This window comes from Protobothrops mucrosquamatus, unplaced genomic scaffold, assembly GCF_001527695.2.
Source record: "Protobothrops mucrosquamatus isolate PMUCROS unplaced genomic scaffold, P.Mucros_1.0 scaffold_280, whole genome shotgun sequence".
Lineage (NCBI taxonomy): Eukaryota > Metazoa > Chordata > Lepidosauria > Squamata > Viperidae > Protobothrops > Protobothrops mucrosquamatus.
Genome location: NW_015386356.1, coordinates 1702105 through 1723973, shown reverse-complemented (window position 1 = coordinate 1723973; position 21869 = coordinate 1702105). Strand labels below are relative to the sequence as shown.

Sequence of the window (21869 nt, the reverse complement as noted above, 5' to 3'; positions counted from 1 at the left end):
TTCAGCTGAACAGGCAGCTTTAAAAGCGTTTCAGAGATCGGATTAAAACACTTTAAAATGGTGTTTTTCAAAATTGGTAACACGCTAGGCGCAATGTTTCTCAACCTTGACAATTTTAAGGCATGTGGACTTCAACTCCCAGAATTCCACAGCCAGCAATGCTGGCTGTGGAATTCTGGGAGTTGAAGTCCACATGCCTTAAAATTGTCAAGGTTGAGAAACACTGTGCTAGGGAATGCTGATTCTGGGAATTGAAGACCACAGACACCTTAAAAGTTGCCAAGCTTGAAAAATACTGCTTTAAACACTTTGGCACCAGCTAAAATAGAATTATTTTCTTCATAAGTTGAGCGCCAGAACTATATACAGCCACCAGGGTTTGCAAATAGTGTTGTGAAAATCCAAATGATACCTACTTGGTATATACTACCCAAAATGAATAATGGTTTGCTTTGTTGCGTGAGCAAATTTGCAGATATCTGTGTTATGATACTGTCATTAGATGTATTTACTTCTCGGTCGGTTTCACTGGATGGCGAACCGTAACCTGAGAAAACATTACTCAATTACTAGGTAACCGAAGATGTTACCTAGTCTGGTAATGAAACAACAATCAAGCTGAGAGAGTATCGAGGACTCCACTGAAAAAAACATTTCTTGGAGCGTGGTAGGACAGGCATTAGCCATGTGCCTCATTGCAGGTAGCTATTCTGCAACTGCACGTCTACTTGGGCTAAGGATTGTTGCACTAATGCAGGGGTCTTCAAACTTGGCCCTTTTTATGATTTGTGGACTTCAACTCCCAGAATTCCTCAGCCAGCGTGCCTGGCTGAGGAATTCTGGGAGTTGAAGTCCACAAGTCATGGGCCAAGTTTGAAGACCCCCGCACTAATGAGTAAGGCTGGATTGTGCAACAGAAGAGTGTAGAAAATAGCCTATTACAATGACCCACCCACCCCTCGTACTTGGAGGCGCGTAGCGAAGAAACAGCCCCGCAAATCACTCGCTATCGAAACGGCGACCAAGAACAGAGTCAGTGAAGGGTCGGAACGACACTAGTTCCTCGGGCCAAAAAACTCTTCGTTTTTTGGCCAATCGCCATAGTCCCCAAGAGTTGGAACCGTTGAAATTCTGAACACCTGAAGTTGAGGGTCTTAAGGAGTCGGTCGAAACGACCGACTCCTTAAGACCCTCAACTTCAGGTGTTCAGAATTTCAACGGTTCCAACTCTTGGGGACTACCTACATTGATAGTCGGTTTGGAAGTAAAGGAAGGAAGGCGGTCCTGCTCGCTGCTTTTATGCGACTGGTTCCGCCTTGCTTAGCCGGCGCACGTGGCTGGGTTTCCGGCCGCGCTGCCATTCAGGCCCTTCCCCCTCCCTACTGCTCCTCCCCGTCTGCAAACCTAGCCAGTGGGGCCTCGGCTGCCTCCGAGGTGAGTCTCGCGGAGCTGGACTCTGTGGTTGGTGTCAGGAGCGGAGGGAAAGAGGCGGGGACGCTTCCTTCGCTCCTCTCGGGCATGAGCAGCGCCGGCTTCTGCGCGCCCAGCGACTTGAGCCGGAGGTTGAGGAAAATCCCCCTCAACGGGGGAACCGAAAGCTTCCGAAGAGGGCCCCGGCGCGGGAGATGTGCTGCTTTCCGGCGGCTCCTAGAGCAGCATGTTCCCCGATACTGGCGCTAACACCTCCTCTGGCAGGGGCAGCGGGCAGGTGGAATCCGCAGGCGCCGCGGTCGGCTCCGGCGCCTCTGGAGCCCCAAGTCCCGGGCGCGGGGAATCCTGCAAGAAGAGTAGCAGCGTCCCGGCCGAAGGCGACGGCGAAGAGGACGAAGAAGAGGCGGCGGCGGCGGCGGCGGCGAAGGCTCCCATCCTGTGGAGCCGCTCCATGCTGGCCACCGGACTGGGGATGGTGGGGTTGGCCGTCTTCCTCTTCCATCTGGGGCAGCAGAAGGCGCCGCCGGAGAAGGAGGAGGAGGTCGGCGGACAGCTGTACGTGGCCTGGCTCCTGCTCCGGCTTGTCCTGTACCTGGTTTGTGCTGCCGGCGCCTTCTTACTCGGTTTATTGCTGGCTTTGGGGGGCCAAAGTCGCGGCCGCCTCCGACCCCCGCCGGGTTTCCTCGCCGCCTGGAAGCGCCGTTACCTGGGAAGAGCGAGCGCGGCGTCGTTCTGGCGAGCTGCCGGGGTAAGCGATTGCCTTTCACTGACCGGTTGTTTTTGCTTCTCAGCCCCGGCACTTTTCGACTCGAGGCTGGTGGTTTCCCCCCCCCCCCTTTGGAAACAGGGCTGAGTTTAAGCCGGGAAGCATCTTGGCTCAGCCCTCTTTTGGATCCAAGTGCCTTGAATCTCTGAAACAAGCGAGCTCTCACCACAGACCTCCCATCTGCTACCTGTCCTCTGCCTTGGGGATTAGAGGCCTTCAGGTATTCTGGGCTTTCGGTAAATCACTGTTGCCTGACATTAAAGCTCCCTTGCACTTGTTACAGAGGGTCGAGAAAAATGGGAAGAGGGGATGTGAGTGGGTGGGTGTGCGACTTTCACTTTCCCTCTTTGGAAAAATGTTACTTTGGAAAAGTTGAGCTTTCTGACACCTGGGTGTGACTGGGAAGTCAGTGCATTTTTGGAGCACAGTCCTTCACGGTACATAGCCCTTGCTTAGGGACCACAATTGGGATGGCAATTCGGTTGTTAAATGAAGCAGTTGCTAAGTGAAACTGCAACTGTGCTTATCTTGTTTCAGCTTTCCTTTGCTTTACAAAGGGGGTGTAGGCTGTAAATGTGAGAACTGATCATAAAGTGCATTTTTCATCAGTGTCATAACTGAATGGTTACTAAATGAGGCAGTTGCTAAAGGAGGACTTAACCTGCAGGATTAAGATGGGTCACATTGCTAGCATGACCAGATGTTTGATTACTGCTGGGTCATAAATAAAAACAAACACTGCAAACCCATTGAAAAACCTTGAGTTTGCAATTTGAGAATTGCATACCTTTAATTTAAACAGATTCTGTGTGCCTCTGCATAACAGCTAACTTACAAACTTGTAGAACTCTTTGTATTGTTTTAGCTCTTCAGTCTGGAACAAATGGTGAAAAGAAGCAATGAAGTAGTAATTTTTTAGCACATTGACAAACAACATGTGGGCATGTTTTTTCTTAACCACTCAATGCCTGTGACCTGAAAATTTAAAATCTTTTGGGCAATAAAGTGCTCTTTATCTTTTAATTTCTATAGCATTTTTGTAGAAATACATATGCAGCCTAGAATATTGAAACAGTTGAGAACAAAAAAGTTTTTAAAAAACCCTTCAAAGTGTTGCAGGAGAAGCAAAACAATCCACATTAGCTCAAAGCCTGAGGAAAAGAATAGGTTGTTAACAGTTTGAATGAGGGAAAGTAGAGGGTTAGTATACAGAAGTTTGTAGGTATGCTGTGCCAGAGTCAGGTCTGCCATAGAGATTCAGATTTTATTGATTAAATGTGCTTTGAGTTATTTTAAGCTAGCATCTAAGTGGATGAATTACCATAAGATCATAGAGAGTTTGCCATAGGTTCAGCCCAGCCCTGTGCAGGAACAAGGGCATCCCAAATTCTAAATCCATTGAATGAACAGTTCTATATTGAAACAAATGTAATTTGTTTACTTAGAAATAGTTTTAAAATTTGGATCCTTCTAGTTCTGAATTGCAAGTAAAATTAATTTGAGAATGTTTTTGTAGTAAAGTCAACTTATTTTGGACATACAGGATACTATGGTACAAATGGATTGCTTGATAATATATTATCACTATTATTGGGAAAAAAAAGCTACTGGGGTATGGCAATTAGAGTGTTGGATTTTGATTAAGCAAACCTAGCTACAGTTCTCTTTTAGCCATGGAGTTAGCTGGATGTTCCTGGCTAGTTTTCTCACAATATTTCCCACAGCTAGCAAAGTAGTTGTTGTGGGGATAATTTGAAGAGGAAGGTTTGAAGACAGCAAAGTCCACATTTTGGACAGAGAGGACCGCTGGTTTGAAAGAAGGATCAAAGAGGCCATCAATGTCAAAATTGAACAACCCTCTTTCAACAGAGGGGAAGGAATATGACATTTATCTCCAGTCTACAACACAGTCCTTTCAGCAGTTCCAAGAAGGCTGCACACCCATTTGCACTAAGGTGACCCCGAGGAAACAGATAAATCTCCAAGTGGCCTCAATGACTCTTTAAAAGAATGCAAATGACCAGCTGTCTGCAAGGAATATAAATCCTTCCATTCCCGACCATCCAGTCAGAGCTGAAGAAGCTTCTTGGATGAGCTTAACATCTTCAAAGAAAAAGTCCAGTTGACCCTTGAAGAAGCATCTTTGGGACAATCATGACCTGGATGGCTGAGAATCTCCATAGACAGATTCCATATATTCTATTTTGAGATTAAATTTTCCTCAGATTGAAGTTGATTCTTGGTGACTTTATGGGCAACTGTGGAAGTGGTTTTACATTGCCTTTTTCTAGAATATTTTTCAGCTTTGGGAAAGCTTAGAGCTCAAGAGCTCTCTAAAAGTCTCTAATCCAAGTCCTAGCCAGGTACAAATCTACTTACTTAAACTCTCATCAGTTACTTCCTTTATGCATCTTGATGTGTAATCTTTTTGTTATGGTTTTGATTACATGTACCCAGGATCAGAATGATTATGGTTTTGTTGAGCGCCAACATTTTGTACATTTTATATAGAAATTAAATCTGAAGAAAAACTGCCAATATAAAACTCAAAAATTTGTTAATGAATCTGATTCTATATCAATTAGAATCTGAATTTGAAAAGCAGCTTTTGTATGTTATATATATGCACACATTTATCTTACATATTTCTAACTACATTAATATGTACATTAGATGAGAATGTTGTGATGCTACTGTGTTAATGCGGGATGTGCTGTATGTATGTTTGCCATGTATATATTATGGAGTAGAATGTAATAATTTGCTATAGATAATTGTCAATATGACCGCCCTTCCATTTTGGTTTGTTGTTTTTGTACCTTTAATGGCTGATGTTTATGATATCAAATGTGTTGACCATAATTAGCAGACTCAAATAAGTGACCATATCTGTTGAATGTAATATTTTCACTTGGATGTGATATCTTCTAAAAGGATGTATCTAAAAGGATGTTATTGCCAAGATTTAAAAACACAGTTACTAATACAGCCTCATTGGAAATCAGTATTTTAAACATCCTTGTAATGTATTCCAGCTGCACCTCGTGGAACAATATTGCATATAAGTCAACAGAAGTTACGAACCTGCAACATTGTGGTTGCTAGTCTTGAGTCTTTAACAATAGTTCATTGGCTAATCTGTTTTTGTGTGCAAGATTATTCATTATACTGAACAATTCTTTTACTGATTTGTATATTTACATAACTAATTAGGCCTTAGTAATGCAAAAGGTTTCTTAAGTGAGAGAGTTTGCTGATAACTGCTATCTTTGGATAATGACCCAACATTACTTTTACCTTCTAGATTTCAAGAATGAAGGTTTCTTGTTCTTAGTCTGTAGAAACCATTCAGATAGGATAGATGGGCAAGTGATTGCCTATAGATTTCTAACCTTGGACTGACAGCTTCAGCTCTGATAAAGTAGCTCAGCTAAAAAAAAAATCATAGTTTTGCATAGTTCTCATTTTTTGAGTGTCCCTTGATAATTGTTGTTTTGGCTGCTTTCTTTACCAATAAGTCTAGTATTCTTTTAGATTCACTTTTTCATAAAATACCCTGCCTATTTTTTATGTAATTGTTCATCTTTATCGTGTCAAGATTTTTGTGTGTATCCTTGGGGCAACATTTAAAATGTTCACGAGTGCTTTGAAAATAAACTCGTCTTTTAAATCATCTATTTGCAGACCAAGCTTGAGCAGTGTGTAGAGGGGAAAGGACCACACTGATAAATAAATAAAAATCTTCCCAGTGAGCTGCAAAAGAATGTCTGGCTCACTTATTCAGCTCTTCTGTGGCCAGTGAAGCAGTGTTTGTGCTGGAGAAAGTAGTGGTGAGGCTCGGGGGCATTCAGCAGCCCATCTTTTGGGATGGTGTCCCCATAGATATTCAGTAAGTTATAGATGTTACAGTAATAAGTAAGAAAAGAGAGAACATCCCTGTATCCTATGTCTTTCAGTTATGAAATACTGATATTTCCCTTTTTAGGTTATGTATAGGAGTATACTTTATTTTCAAATATTTAAATGTACTATAATCACATTTTATTTACAATTGTTTATATTTCATAGAGACACTTTATGAAGGACAGATATGTAAGGTAGGATATAAACTGATTTTTTTAATGTTCACATAATCTACTGAGTTTTTAAAAAACCAAATTCAGATATGGATTCTATGATATAAAATTGCATAAACATTAGCTTGGAAGGAAATTAATTATGATAACTTGTACTTAATAATTTGTACATTATATCAGACTTAGCACAGTTTGTGTTGGATGCATTAGTCAATTCTTGTTCTGTGCAGTATTCAACCATGTCTATTATGGGTGCATCTTTTTCTGGCTTTTAGAACCTCATATCTGGAAATGTACAAGAACCAGTCCAGTCAAGGAGAGTGGTAATTTCTCATAACATGGACAAAGCTCTGAAAGAAGGTAGGAGTCTCCTAAGGTCTTTTTGAAATATCTCATACTCTTATCTTTCTCCTTGCTCAAATTTGAACATTCAGCAAGAATTACATGTATTTTCAACATCTTTTATTTTCATCATAAATAGTTGAAACCTGTTTACCAGATTTCAATATCATAGACTCAAGTCTGAATTTCTATTCCAATTTGCATAACAACATGTAAGTGATGCAATTGCATCATTTGCATGAGTTTATGTCATTTGCATTTTGAAATAATGAAGCATCTGAGATTTTGCTACCTGATTTCTGTCCACATCTATCTCATTCTGGGAAATAATGAGTTGGCATAAATTATACAAAGGTCCCTCAAGTATTCTTAAAATGCATATTACAACTCTATCAGTTGGAAAATGTATTCATTTTCTACAAGTTAGGAAAAAAGAGTATCCAGGGTTGAATATGCATTGCACTTGCTTGCTTTGCCAATGCCAAAATGATCCTTGCCAAATAATGATGACTTTGGCAGGTCTGGAATAAGAAATTCCATGTTTGACATCTGTAAACAATAACGTATACTGCCTCTTCATCATTCTTTTTTTCCCCATGCCTTCAACTTTAACCACTATTACAAAGTCCCTGCAGTATTCTTTGGGAAAATTTCAGAAGTGGTTTGCTACTTCCTCCGTCCTAGGCTTGAGAGAGAGTGACTGCCCCAAGGTCACCCATCTGGCTTTGTGCCTAAGACTAGAACTCAAATCTCCCAGGTTCTATCCTGATGCCTTCAACATCGACACCAAGTCTAAAGTCTTTAGACTTTAGCTTTTTATGCCATTGCTATTCACAAGATTAACAGCTGCTTTCTAAAGAGTGAATATACACAATCCTGTCTCAAGCCTCAATGACAGAAGGAGAACCAAAGCATTTGTATCTGTATCAGTAAATACCCTACTTCTCATACATTCTAGGATTACGGCGTAAGACACCAGGAAGATGGGGGATGCAGCATTAAGCACAATAATTTTTTAGCACTACAGATCCATAGGACAAGGGTGTATTTACTCAAAGGGCTTTTTGGGAGAAAAGGTTTAAAACTTCCAGTGTTTCATCCAGGGGCCTCAGATTGTTATCCTAATTATAGAATACATAAATCCTATTGGCTCTGTTGATTAAATGATCAAGAACTCTAGTGAATTATGAATTAGCTGTCTGATTACTGGACAATGCACTTTTTTAAAAAAAAGATTTTTATTAGAATAATGAAAAACAAAAGATTTACATTAGTTATTAACAGTTGAATAGCACAAGGGTAAAATACAAAAGATGATTAAAATAATTTTGAGCAATTTTTCTAGTAATACATTTTTCTATTCATTGTTTCTCCAGTTGCTGAGCAAAATCTATATATTTATACTTTGAACATTATATATTATTGCTAGTATCTATTTAAGTCTTTTCATGTAATATTTTTGATTGGTCTCATTAGTTTTTTCTAGAAATCATGCTCCAAGTGTCTAAATTTGCCCTATATAATATGTAATGTATATGGGAGTCATTCTTGCTCAAATTTGGTTGGATTTCCACTATAGATACACTGTATGCTTTCAGTCTTGCCATCACTGCATAGTCTCCATTGTTAGCCTCCCAATCTTACATTATCAGCAAAGTTCCTCTTTTGTTCCAAATTGGAAGATACTAGACAATTTTCTGGACAGTACCATTCAAGTATCTAGCAGCTGAAGACACGTGAAGGGCAGCATGTATTATCAGAATAGTTCTTAGTGTGTTTTCTTATTGTCTATTGTGCTGGCTTCTATTATAAGATTCAAATCAACAAAGCTGATAATTCTATACTGCTGAAGTGACCAAATGAGAGTGGATTGTGCCCAGACCCAATTTAGTCTGGCATTTGTTTTCTCACAGTAGCTAATTGGATGCTTCTGGAGTGATTACAGGGAGGAATTAGAAATATATCCTCTTTCCCGTTATTGTCCCCCTGCAATGATTTGGAAACATGCAGCCCCAGGTAAAGATTACATTGAGTTTTAAAACTAATAACCTTGATAGATTGTCATCTTAAACCCATCCAAGTTAGTGGTCATCTTCTCATCGTGTAGTAATCTATTTCAAGAGTTGATTACAATTTTTTTTTTAAAAAAACCATTTTTTGTTCTATCCTTCTAGTCAGCTTCATTGAATGATCCCCAATCCTAAGATTGTGAAAGAAAAAAATAGATTATGTAAATACAGAAAAGAATAAATCAGTTATATGACCAATAGATTCCAGTGTCCTTATGCAGATATAAGGTATCAAGAGGAAGGTTTAATTTAGGAAGTCAAATTTGATGTAATAGGCATTACCTACCCTTGGTGGGATGAAACCCGTGAGAAAAATGCAAGTTTTGCAGGAAGCAATTTATTCAGAAAAAAACAGGACCAGCAACAACATACAGTAGATTTTTCTCTATGAGAATAATCAGTGCTGATGCATTATTATTTTAAAATGTTAAATATATTGATTTAGAAGAGTTCATTAATATTTGATATTGTTCATTTGGAACCTTCATGAGTATTGAATTCCTAGAGAGGAAAGAATCAGTTGTAGGATCCTGCTATTGGTGCAGCCGTTCCTTATAAAACCAATTTTCAGGCATTGGGATATGGGGGAGGGAAGAGCAACCAGAGTAGAAGATCCTGGTTCCTAGGAAATTATAGAAATAAGGAGTTGCAATAGATGTAAAAGCATGGTTATACACTATTTGAATCAACTCATCAAATGACTGTAAGTTTGATAACCAAAATCAATTCAAGTGTAATAGGTGAGGTAAAAGTAGAATGCTACACGATGTCAACTATTATAGGAACAGATATTTCTATACTTATGAGCCTTATATTAAATATGCAAAACAGTAGACATTGAGAATTGAGAAATAAATTTGTTAGGCTGAAGGTAGGTGCTGATCATTTTTGATATTTTTTCCCCAGAATAGAACTTGATATTGCTTATGATGCATTTTTGACAGATCTACTTTGTTCCAACAGTTATGGTGTTGTTTTTTAGCATGGGATTGGGATAAGTCTCTTGGACTTTCTGTTCAGATATCTGGCTGAACAAATCCACTTAATGGCCTTTCTGTGTTGATCTCCAGTAATTTTTTCTTGGATTGCGTTTCTTGTGTTGTAAGATTGCCATTCTTATTTTAGAGAAGGAAGAAAATGTAAATGTTAAAAAAGAAAGTTGGCAGCTTTTTCAGATATAGTTCCTGCCTGACTTGGCAGAGTCAGGGAGGTGTTAAATATGGATTCATCCTGATATTTTTTTTCTTTCTTGCAGTGTTTGACTACATCTACCGAGATTACATTTTGTCTTGGTATGGAAACCTCAGCAGAGATGAAGGACAGCTGTATCATCTACTGTCTGAAGACTTCTGGGAAGCTGCCAAGCAACTGCGGCACAGGCTCAGTCACATTGATGTAGTTAGAATCATTTGCAATGATGTAGTGAAAGCTGTGCTCAACCATTTCTGTGATCTTAAAGCAGCCAATGCCAGGTAATAACACATCCCACAAACACACATATGTATCTTTTCTATTTGTGCGTTAGTTATGGTTACTTTTTTTCTGCTTATGTCTGAATTGTGTTGAGATGGCAAAAGCAACTTTGAGGTAGTACTCATGGAAGCGTCAGTGATGACATATCTTCTTGACAAGGGTGCTGCAAGCAGGTCCAAAATATTGGGCGTTTTGTCTCGGTATCATGCTGCTGAATTACAGATGGTCTGCTCAAGCACAGCATTGGTCCAGAGAGATTCAAATCCTGGATTTCACTAAAGCCAGAGATATGATTAGGCTTGTTTATAGAATTTTATAAATTTCAAGAACATATAATATATCTATAATTATTTTTCGAAATATACTTCTTCTGTTTGATAACTCAGTTTTTTGCTCTTTATTAAAGTTGGGCAAATGAGCTTAACAAATATTAACTTTTGCCATTAATGCTTACATTTTTTAACCAATAATCATGTTAACTAGGGTTATAAGACTTGAAATCCAACACACCTATATGGCACAGGCTGAGAAATATGCATTAAGTATACATTAAGGTAGTTTCAGACATGGGTGCCTGACTCATTCCTTCTATTCTTGCAAAGAGATTAAAATCTTCAGATATCTGTTCCCAGGGTCATTTATATTGGGGGTCCCCAATCTCTGGGCCGCAGCCCACTACTAGGCCGTGGTCTATTTGGAATTTGGCCACGCGAGTGGCTGGCCAGAGCGTGTACACGCACAGCTTGTGCAAGCGGCAGGCTGGCAGTCAATCACACGTATGTGTGCTGGCCCGCCACTCATGCAACCCAGTTCCCCTCTCCTCCCCATCTGATCCGCCAAGCCACAAAGATTGGGGACCACTGATTTATATGAACTGCAATGATATCTTCTGTTGTAATTTTAGATATCCTTTTTGATTCTGCTGAACATTACAGCAATGGTTGGTTGGAGTAGTTGAAAGGATTACTACTACAAGAAGGTGCCTGATAGCCTCTCTTTCCTATCCAGGGACATTGTCTACTTTCTCATTAAAGCAGTTTATGGAAAAGTGAGTTTCCATGTCATTTGCATCTTATGTGGCAAGAGACTGTATTAGTAAAAGATGCAGAGCATGGATCTGTGTTCAGAACTTAGTCGAAAAAGGTTGGGATTCTCCTCATCTTCACTCCCTCCTCTTCCTGTCTATTTAAAATGGTTTAATAATTGAGTAGCAGTCTTAAGTTAGCATAATTTAATAATGGTTGTAGTACGAAAATTAGAAAATTGAGTTTCAAGGTCATTGAAACTCAATGGATAATTATAAACCAGAGTTTTCCAGGAAATGTACAAAGAGGAAAAAAAGCCAATTAATTGGATTAAAAAGCAGCATCACATACAAGAACATGGAGGGAAATTATCAGAGCAGAATACAAAATGACTTAGCCCTGAAATAATAGCAAAATTGGCAGCCGGGTTTATTTTGCTATAACCTATTTAGTAAGGTGGTTTAGGCAGAAAAGTAGGACCATTATGAAAGAAGTGATGTTAATTAATGTGGTGATATATGCTTTTAGTCATTTTGATAATCTTACTTTATTGAGTCTACCTGATTTAAAAGAATGGCTAGTATTATGTTCTCTGGAAGTATCATAGCAAAAAAAAATTCATTTATTCTAAGTAAAAGCTTAATTGAGACTGCTCTAAAATTGCATCTTATGTTCATGCATTGTAGAGATTGTTTATCTATCTTTCTCTGCCTAAAATCCTACTGAGGTAATGCAAGTAAATAGATTACTTTCTTCTGATGAAGTTAGCTTTCTTCCGTAATTGAAATAGCAGTTGTGGAATAATTCCTACATTAAATCTCAACACAGACTTCTACTAAAAAGATGTGCATAATGTTGCTTTGTTTCCAGAAAGCTAATATATGATTGTGCCACAGCCCACTCCCATTTTTTTTTTCTGATCTTGATAGTAATTAAAGATATGAGTTTATTTTAGTTACATGTTCAGTACAACTTACATGATTTGAACATTCTCATATCTTGTGACAATTATATGCAAGTTGCTTAATTGCCATTGATATTCTTACAGCTTTAAAAAATGTGTAGAGAAATCAAATTCACCTGAGAAATAGATTGAAAGATAGTTGAAGTACTGTTTGTACTCTATCCTTTGCCTTCCTTTAATAGCTTTTCCAGCACACTCATTTTAATGCATGTAGCAAATGTGGGAAACATGAGAGGATTTTTATCTGTAAATCTTAATGCCTGCCAAAACATTCTAAATATAAGTAGAAAATTGATCTTCTCTAGTCTACCTTAACAAATTGAGCATCTGTTTTACTGCACATTCTTTACAGTTGCTAGCCTAAATTATATCTTATCCATAAATTCCTAATCAAGCATCTTTTAATTTAGCAATTTTTAAAACGTAAGTATCTGAGATATGCAGATAAAGCAATGAAGTTATGTGTCCTAATAGAATAGAAAAGTCAAAGAAAAATTTAGATTTATTGTTGTGGAAACCATCTCTCAGTTTCAAGTCATGCCTGTTAGGGATCACAGGTGATCTATCAAGGTAAAGAAGTATCAGGATAACTTCAAAGACACATCTTGATTTAAGGATGGAGTTAAACAGATAAAAGGCTTAAATAAAACAAACCCACGTTCCCTTGAAATTTTTTTTTTTTTTTTGCTTTCCTGGTCCAGTTACTAATATACAGTGCTGTGAAAAAGAAAGTACACCCTCTTTGAGTTCTATAGTAATAAATCAATGTAAATTGATTTTTTTCTGTATCTAAGTGTACATCTTGGTTCCCAGAGACACTTAGTATTTGTTTTTTTGAAAATAATGTATAGTGAAGATGAGTCAGGGTTGTAAAATATTTTACTGCTATGTCTTTTGGTACTTAGCACTGTAAAAAAGTTTTCAGTTTTTAGCACAAGCCAATCTAATATATTTTTGTATAGTTGCCCTCTGCATGCAGACTTACATTGCACATATTTTACTGGTTGGTGGTCTGGATGTTTGCTAAATAGATCTCACATTGATATTACAGGTTGTTCTGCAAATTGATGGCTTTTTATAAAAAAAAACCCTGAAATTAAAGCCATCCATTATGTCCATAAAAATAGAAATGTTACTTAATAAATTTTATATTAAAATGTAATAAAATGTAGTTTGAAACTACGGAAAAAATAAAAGTGTGGTTTTCTCATAAGAAATGTATGTAAGAAAACTTTCTTTGAGAAAAGAAACAAAATAATATGATGCCTTATTCAGTTAGAATATTTATTGTCAAGTACAATCCCAAAACATCTGGGATCTCCACTTGTACACTATCGGCAGCTTTACTTGGAACAGTTTGTGTCCTGGAATGATATCTTTCAACACCATCAAACAAAATCTACCTCTCCTAGGTCCTTGGGAAGGACTTGATAGATAGACTAAAATGACAATTCCAGTCTAAACATGTGACTGACTATGCAATCAACTATAATAATAATAATAATAATGATGATGATGATGATGATGATGATGATATGTTAGCACTTCAAGATTGATGGAATGTTACTTTCTCAGGATTTGCAGATTGTAAAAGCCAGAAATAACACATGGGCACATGGAAAATTATATACAATAGTATATTAATCAAAATGTAAATGAGATAATGTAATTTGTTACTGAATATATGAAACTACCCCCTTCAGAAATTAATGATCTATTAAATAAACTTGTGGGCTGTTTTTCTGTTTAATTTGATTTTTTCCATCAAAGTAGAATAGTTAGTCTGTCCTGCTTGACTATGCTTCATTTTTGTTTTAAACATAGTGCCTTATTATTATATTTTATTTTTAATCACAGCAAAAGTGAGAGTTTTTAAAAGATTGAACTGTTCAACTTAAATTAATTCTTTATATAGTCTTATTGTTTAAATGATTTGCAAATCCCCTTTTTAAACTTTTTCAATGTATCAGGGTTGAATATCACAATACTTTGATCTTTTTTTGCATGATACGGAAGATTTGATGTATTTCTCTTGTAAAAATAAAACTAAATCCACTGACAATTTTGTGATAATTTTATTTGAAAATAACTTGGATGTTTACTGGTTCTGTAGATGGATATAGCATGTAGAATTGAATGTCTGTGTTTCTTCACTGATTATACTTGGGATTTGGGAGATATAATTAGCTAATGTGAAAACATCTCTTAAGCTTATCCAAGAGTTGGAAGGCAGTGTAGTCCATTTCTTCTGGTAATGCCACTCTTAACCTCCTATCCTTTTCTTTCTTTTATCTCTATCGTAGTGGAGAACACTGGTTATGTGAGAAGTTCATAGAGAAATTCCCCTCCCCTTTCCTTTCCTTTGTGCCTTTGAGCACATTTAAGGGATGGAAAAGCATAGGATATTGTTGGAGCAGTTGTTGGCCCCGTATACCTCCCAGTAAATTCATAGACATTGTATGCAACTTCTTTCTTGCATATATCTCTTTGGGAAATGTATTTGGAAGATTAAGATGGAGCTCATAAGCAGATACTATATATCTATAATTTGCTAGCCACTGAATGCCTAAAAGTAAAACAAAACCAATATGTCTAGAAGCACTGTAATGCTTACCATTACTGTGGTACTCGCCTAACTAATAGACTTTAAAAAAAAACACGGTGTATCACAATCAAGCCAGGTCTTGAATGTAAGAATGTTTTAAATTACTGAATAATTTAAGATAGAGGTTTAATGGTAAATGTCTAAGTATTAAATCCACATAAGTAAAAGCTTTGAATAAATTTAATAAATTCCACTGAGGTTACTGAATTGCAATAAATTAATGTACTGTAGTACAAAGAAATTGGAAACTTCAGCTTTTCTTAGCCCAGATTTGGATTTTATAAGAAATAGTCGTTATCCTGAAACAACACAAGATTTTGTGTTTTCCTGGTTATGGCTAGAACTAATTTAGAAATCTCTTTCTCTCTTTCTTAGAATAATAAGCAAAAGGCAAAGAATTGTAGTGGAGAAATGAACAGTTATTCCATACGCCATTGTGAAATTTATTAGTACACAATTCAACAAAAGGAACGCTTTTCTCATGTTTTTCTCTGGCTTGATAGTTCTAAATAATGGTGATTGAAGTCTGATTGCAGTGATATTATCTCATTTATAGATTGGAAGAACAACCACGGCCATTTTTACTGCATCCTTGTTTGAGGAACTCTGAAGAAGAGGCAAGATTTCTGCAAGCATGCTCTCAGACTCTGGTCTATTGTCTTCTGCCATCAAAGGATGCTCAGTCTTTAAGCTTGCGTATAGTCCTAGCAGAGATACTTGCAGCAAAAGGTGAGAAATAAATATCAATGGAAAAGAGTTTATTTGATAGTCTCAATCCAAATTGCTATACATGTATTTATCTTGTTTAAGTTAGTATACAAATTGAGCAGTTATGCAAAATACTGGATGGCATTAATTGGTGGCCTAGCCAATTAGAAATTTGTTCTTAGCAATTTTTCTTCTAAAGATTTAATTGACTGATCAACTGATTTAAAGCTTATAGCACCAATTTCCAGTGTTATAAGGTGATGTTTACAAGAATAGATTAGCAATATTATAGTAAATTAATTCTCAAATCACAATTTGAAATCTGTGATCACAATTTTTAAAAGTGTTGTGAACTCTTTTTTTTCTGTTTCAGTAAAGGCTATTAATGGTAGAAGTCCAGTTTTAACTTATAGGAAAAATCATCATGGAATACAATGGGGTTTTTTTTTCTGAGTATTGAGTAGAATTGAGTTATATGTTTTAAGAAATAAACTTTCTATATTGAAATACAATTCTTATTAAAAGTGTTGGATTGATTCTACCTAACACATATTTTCTTTTTGTTTTGTTAATTTTAGTACTGAAACCAATGGTAGAACTGTTGAGTGATCCAAACTACATCAACCACATGTTGCTTGTCCAGATGGAATACAGAGAACAGCTGATTGAGCGTCACAAGAGAGCCTATACATATGCTCCTTCTTATGAAGAGTTCATCAAGCTTATTAACTGTAACTCAGATATTGAGTTCCTCAAACGATTAAGGTATCTCAATATTTATTCCCAGGAAACATAACAACTCCCCCCCCACCTCTGTTGCTTTAATGGAGGTGGATTAAATGTGTCAAAGTCAAATATTTCAGTATTTATGGCTCTAATGTTATCATAGTTATATATATAGGCTACATATGACCTATATATGGTTTACATCTCTGTACCCAAGAATTTGAAACAGCTTATTCTGGTTTCCTGACCACAGAACAGCAAGTCCCAAGAATTTTTATCTTGCTGAACATTCCTGTTGCTTTTTTGAGCCACATAAAATAATGTTGTAGTTTCTAACTAAATTAAAGAGAATCTGGGGTTTACTTGAACACCAAAAGTCTTGTATATCTTAGATCAGGTCCCTTTCAAATTTCAGTTCTAATTTTCAGGATTTCAACATTTATCTCATAAAGTGTATTAAAGTTGCCATTTCAACAATTTTCACTTAATTCATAAACTGAACAATGTGTCTTTGATCAAGCAGTTCAATTGCTCTTTGAATATAATTTGTTTTCATTGTAAAGAGTTATCTTGGGAAAACTTAGTGGTAAAAGCACTCTTGGTTTTATTCAGCCTTAAAATGAGGAAGAGCATTGATCCTTCTGTTTGGAACTACTGGTGTATGTAACTTGGCAACATCTGGTCTCTTGCAGATTTACCATCTTTCTTTCATTTCACTCTTTACCAGTGATAACCTTGCCAGAATACTTTTTTGAGGCACAAGGCAGTTATGGGAAAGAGCAGTATAACCTTGGCAGTTCTCATCTCTGCAGATAAACTCCAGCACAGATTGTATTTTTATCTAAAGTTGTACACATGCACATTAGCCAGCTGTTTCATATGAACTAACACTAACTGTGGTTACATTGTTTAACAACACAAAAACTGGCATTATGCACTGTTTCTCTTGGTAAAATATACTGACAAATGTTTGTAGGGTTTTGATAGATTTCTAAATTATGCCAGAATTCTGGTTATGGGATTTAATTTTATTGTATACTGGCAGTTTTCATTACCTATCCTGTTTGAGCTGTTCTGTTTTTCCCAACCAGACTTCTAATTTGACAGAATTTCTAAACTATTCTCAAGGTTCTACCCCATCCACTTTCTGAGTCCTCTCTCTATATTGCATATATTTCAGGTTATGTTTTCCAGTTTATTCTACTAAAAAAAAATCAGTCTTTGATCATTGACAGATGACATCTTAGTAGTCTTCTTTTTTCTGAGAAGCTAACTCAGGAGAAACTAAGGCTGTCAGTCCAGATGTATAATATAGGGTTGACTTAACTGTTTATTCTCCCAGAATAAAATCTTCAAACATTTTAGCAATGTTCTGATAAAAAATTTTTTTTTAAAAAAATGTTTACAATTAGTCCTCAACGTACAACCGTAATGGAGCCTGGAATTTGTATCAGTCATGATGGTCATAAGTAGAAGCATCCAAGTGACAGGACCTGATTTTATGACTTTTTTGCAATGTTCATTAAGCAAATCCATATATTATTTTAGCACTTTTGTTAGAAACTGGCTGAAAAAAATTGGATACTAGCAAAAAAAACAAATAAATTATAAATTGTGGTCATAGATCTTGAAACACTGCAACCAGGCATAAAGGTGAAGTGGTTGCCAAGCACCATAAATGCAGTCATCTGAGTGCAGGGTGTGTGTGTGCAGCTTTTGGAAGTCCAGAATCAGGATGTAAGTAATTTTTGGGTCTGCCTTTGTCTTTGAATGATCACCAAGAGACTTGTCATTAAGCAAGGACTACTTGTGTTTTAGATTATTCCAAGTGATACCAAACCCTCCTGCACAGACAGAGTTTGCATTTATATTAATATATTAATAGTCCTGATATTTATCAACTTTACAGGCAGTGGATAAAATTTGAATCCAGATATCCCCTGCAGAACATCCTACGTCTGTTAAAGTTAGGTTTCATAATGTTTCTGGGAAGATGGGGGAGCAGGCTGATGGAAGATTTGGCAGCTGTGTTGGAAAGATTGGATGTAGATGAATTGGTGAGATGTGTCATGATTTGAAGTTGGCACTAATGAGAGCATTGTTGGGAGGGCACTGTCTTAAGACTGTATTTGCAGTGCAGTGGGGCACTTTCGGCTTGGATTTTGGAAGTTGTACAAGCTTTTCCTACTTCCTTAGAGCTGTCATATTTCTCCAGCCACCCCTGTAGCAAGTGAGCCAGGTGGTAGATAGGGTGGCAGCCATAGAACAGACCCAACTGACTTGAAGGAACCTGAATTTAAGTGGAAATCTGAATATTATAAACCAGTGATGGCAAACCTTTTAGAGACCGAATGCCCAAAAACCGCTCCGCCCCCGTGCCGCATTGCCCCCCACCTCACCCACCCGCAAGGACACCCACCACCTCCATGGCCTGCAGTATCATCTGCATGCGACAGGGTGCGAGGGCGGAGTCTTGTCCCCGCTGCCCGGCTGCCATGTCCTTGGCTGTGCTGCTCCATGCAGACCACCTGGGGGCGACTCTCCTCTGGGGGGGATGCTGGTGAGGAGGAGACCGGGGGGAGGCGGGACTGGGGCGACAGCGTGCATGCATGCCCACAGAGAGGGCTCTGAGTGCCGCCTCTGGCACGCGTGCCATAGGTTCGCAACCACTATTATAAACTATTACTCTAATTGAGTTTTATGCAACTTACTTAGATCCAGCTTACAAAGAGAAACTGCACATTATTATGTGTTTTAAAACTATAAAAATAACATACGGGTGTGGGTGATGCATTTTTGTGGTTGTAGAACTGAAAATATTTATTTGTGACCTGTGAAATAATTTGCAAGAGCAAGAAGACTACAACATTTATTTTTTTAAAGTGAAGCCTGGGAGCACTTTCAAGACTAACTCACTTTACTTGAGGCTTCATTAGAGGCTTTATTAGAGGCATCAGTTTAATATCAGATACATAAAGTGGGTTTATCTATAGTATTTCTTAGTAGTTTTCAATGTTTTGATGGTGTCTATGCATGAGAGAGAAAGTCTGTGCCACAATAATAAGCAGTCTGATACACACACACACACACACACACGTATCAAAGCTTTTTACAAAAGAAAAGAACATGCGTATCTTTTTAAGGAATTCATCAGAGCAAAGCCCAAATTTTTTATCCTTGATATTGCATAAAATCAGCATCTCAGTCTTATTCCCTGAAAAGCCCTAGTTTTTATTATTTCTGGAAAATGTAATACTGAGTTTACAGATGATTATGTCAGAAACTTAGCCTTTTCTTCTTTTTGAATTCAGATATCAGATTATGGTGGAAATAGTTCAAGCAACCACTATCAGCAACATCCCCCAGATGAAACGCCAAAAAGGTAAGTTGTTTTTTTAGGACACATTTAAACATACTGCTAAATTGTGCTTATGATCATTTGTGCAGAAATGACAGTGACTGACCATTTGTAGTTGTAAAATTCTATATGACGGTATGGATTTCACAAAGCATCCGGTACTATAGGAATTAGACAACTATTAAAAAAATAAGTCTAAGGATTTCTGGAATGTTTTCCTTAAAATAACAAAACATATTGCATGCAGCTGACTTTTCAAACCAGTGAGGGTTTTAAAAATATTGATATATTGTGCGGAATCACCAGTTCAATCAGAGTCAGACATAGGAAAAGCTTTATGGCAAGAACAAACATTCTTGAGGGTAGGTAAGAACAAAATCGAATTAAAAGATGGAAGAAGGAGACCACTTAGCAATTAATAACATTAAAGGAGGATATGATTGAAGGATCCAATCTCCTTTATACTACTTGGAGGACCTGAATAGGATGAAGGTTGAAGTGCCTAAGTGTAAAACCGATTTGCTGAAGTGGAAGCTCTTAGCCATACAACATGTGAATGTGGAGAGACACAGAGCCCAGCTCATTTGCTGGTATGTTAGCTACTACCAGAAACATGTACCAATAATGACTTATTTTTGACCAACGACAAAGCCATGAAGGTGTCTTCATTCTGGCAGTTTAAAGTTTGATCTGGACACAGCAGAAAACCATTTTTCCCCTTTTTAAGTCAGAGCCTTGTAATTTATTACAGGTAATCCTTGATTTACAACCATTCATTTACTGACTGTTCAAAGTTACAATGACTGACTTATGACCAGTTTTCATACTTACGGTTACATGGTCAAAATTTAGGCTTTTGGTAACAAGCATGTATTTATGACAGTTGCACTGTCTCGGGAGTGTTAACTAAAGTTGATATTTGCAATTATGTGTGATCTATATGTGCTCTGGAACAGCAGCCCCCAACCTTTTGGGCACCAAGGACTGGTTCCGTGGAGAGAGGTTTTTTCGCGGACTGGAGGAGGCGTGGTTTTGTGTGCTGCCTGCAGTCTGCAGATGAGGCTTCTCTTGTTTGTGCAGCCTGGTTTCTGGCATGCCGCGGCCAGATGCTGGTCCGTGGACGGGGGTTGGGGACCCCTACTTTGGAACATCCTCAGGAGGATTACAGGGGGCCAAATTTGTCTTCAATTGAGCACTAAACACACATGCTTTATTTTCCTCTTTCAGTTAGTGATTTTTAAACATTTTGCAGTTGAGGAACTTTTTTTCAGACTGCTACTTTTGCTTGATTGCTTTATTTGTTTCGGAATTTTCTGATTTTAGTGTGTTGTAACATGCTCCTCAAAACCAGCTTTCCTTAAGGCACTACAGGCATTTTCAAAATAAAACTTTAATAAAATAAAGTATTTTGTATAGACTATATGATGCTCTAATGAATTTTTAATACTTGTTTCAGTGCCTACATTTTTTAAATTATGTGTACTTCTATAGTTTTTAATCATTCTAAATATTTTATTGATGTGATTGTGATTTCTTTGATTGTTTTAAGCAATTAAAGACATCCAAAGCTATTGAGAATCATCAGGCAATAGATAAGATGTTGTTGTGGTTGTTGTTGTTATACCATGTGTGCTTTGATGTCAAGTTTTAAAAGATTCAGGTTTAGTTAAGTGAAGCACTTTCATTATAAGAACAATGACGGATAATTAAAATAATGCCTGTCTTAAACTTTTTAATTTCTGCAAAAGCAAAGAAACCACTTTCATTTACAATCCCAGTACTCTTAATAAGAGTTGTGTATTTTGCTTCTCTTACTTTATTTCTACCTGAGGTAGGTTCTGTTGCCTTAATTGCCTTTTGATCTTTAAGAACAATATTTCCTTTCTAAGAAACTTCTATTTGTCCAGTTTATCTTTTTGTAAAAAGATCTGTTTCCCTCTTATGTATGCATACTTGCATTTATTAAATGTGCATAATTTCATTTTCTATTTTGATGAGTTATTCAGTTTATTGCTTGTGTTCTTAGAGGAACACTCTTACTATTTATAAAAATAAGATCAATGTAGAAGTATGAAAGATATGTGAATTAATTTACTAAAATGTCATATAATAATAAACAGAAGCTGCAGAAACTGGCAGCTAAAAATAAATATGTCTGTCTCAGCTGGTAGTATAAATAGATCCTTGTGTGCTTTATTTCTTTTTTTTAAAAAAACTAAAATTAACAATGGAGTTCTTGAAGTTTGAATAGTAAAATAATTATTTGTTCAATTTTGAGAACCTTTGTTGTTCTGAACATTTTTAAATGGCCAATTTTGTGTCCTTC

General features: G+C 37.1%; 1 protein-coding gene across 1 annotated transcript in view; it reads left to right on the top strand.

Moving 5' to 3' along the window:
* The first annotated feature begins 1657 nt into the window (after positions 1–1657).
* The window catches only part of SNX25 (sorting nexin 25), a 55626-nt gene continuing 35414 nt past the window's right edge, over positions 1658–21869 (top strand). Inside the window, exons 1-6 of the mRNA XM_015831775.1 lie at positions 1658–2179; positions 6549–6633; positions 9940–10156; positions 15308–15480; positions 16038–16224; positions 19497–19567. Coding sequence (XP_015687261.1) covers positions 1658–2179; positions 6549–6633; positions 9940–10156; positions 15308–15480; positions 16038–16224; positions 19497–19567 — 1255 coding nt within the window. The remainder of the gene's footprint in view (positions 2180–6548; positions 6634–9939; positions 10157–15307; positions 15481–16037; positions 16225–19496; positions 19568–21869) is intronic.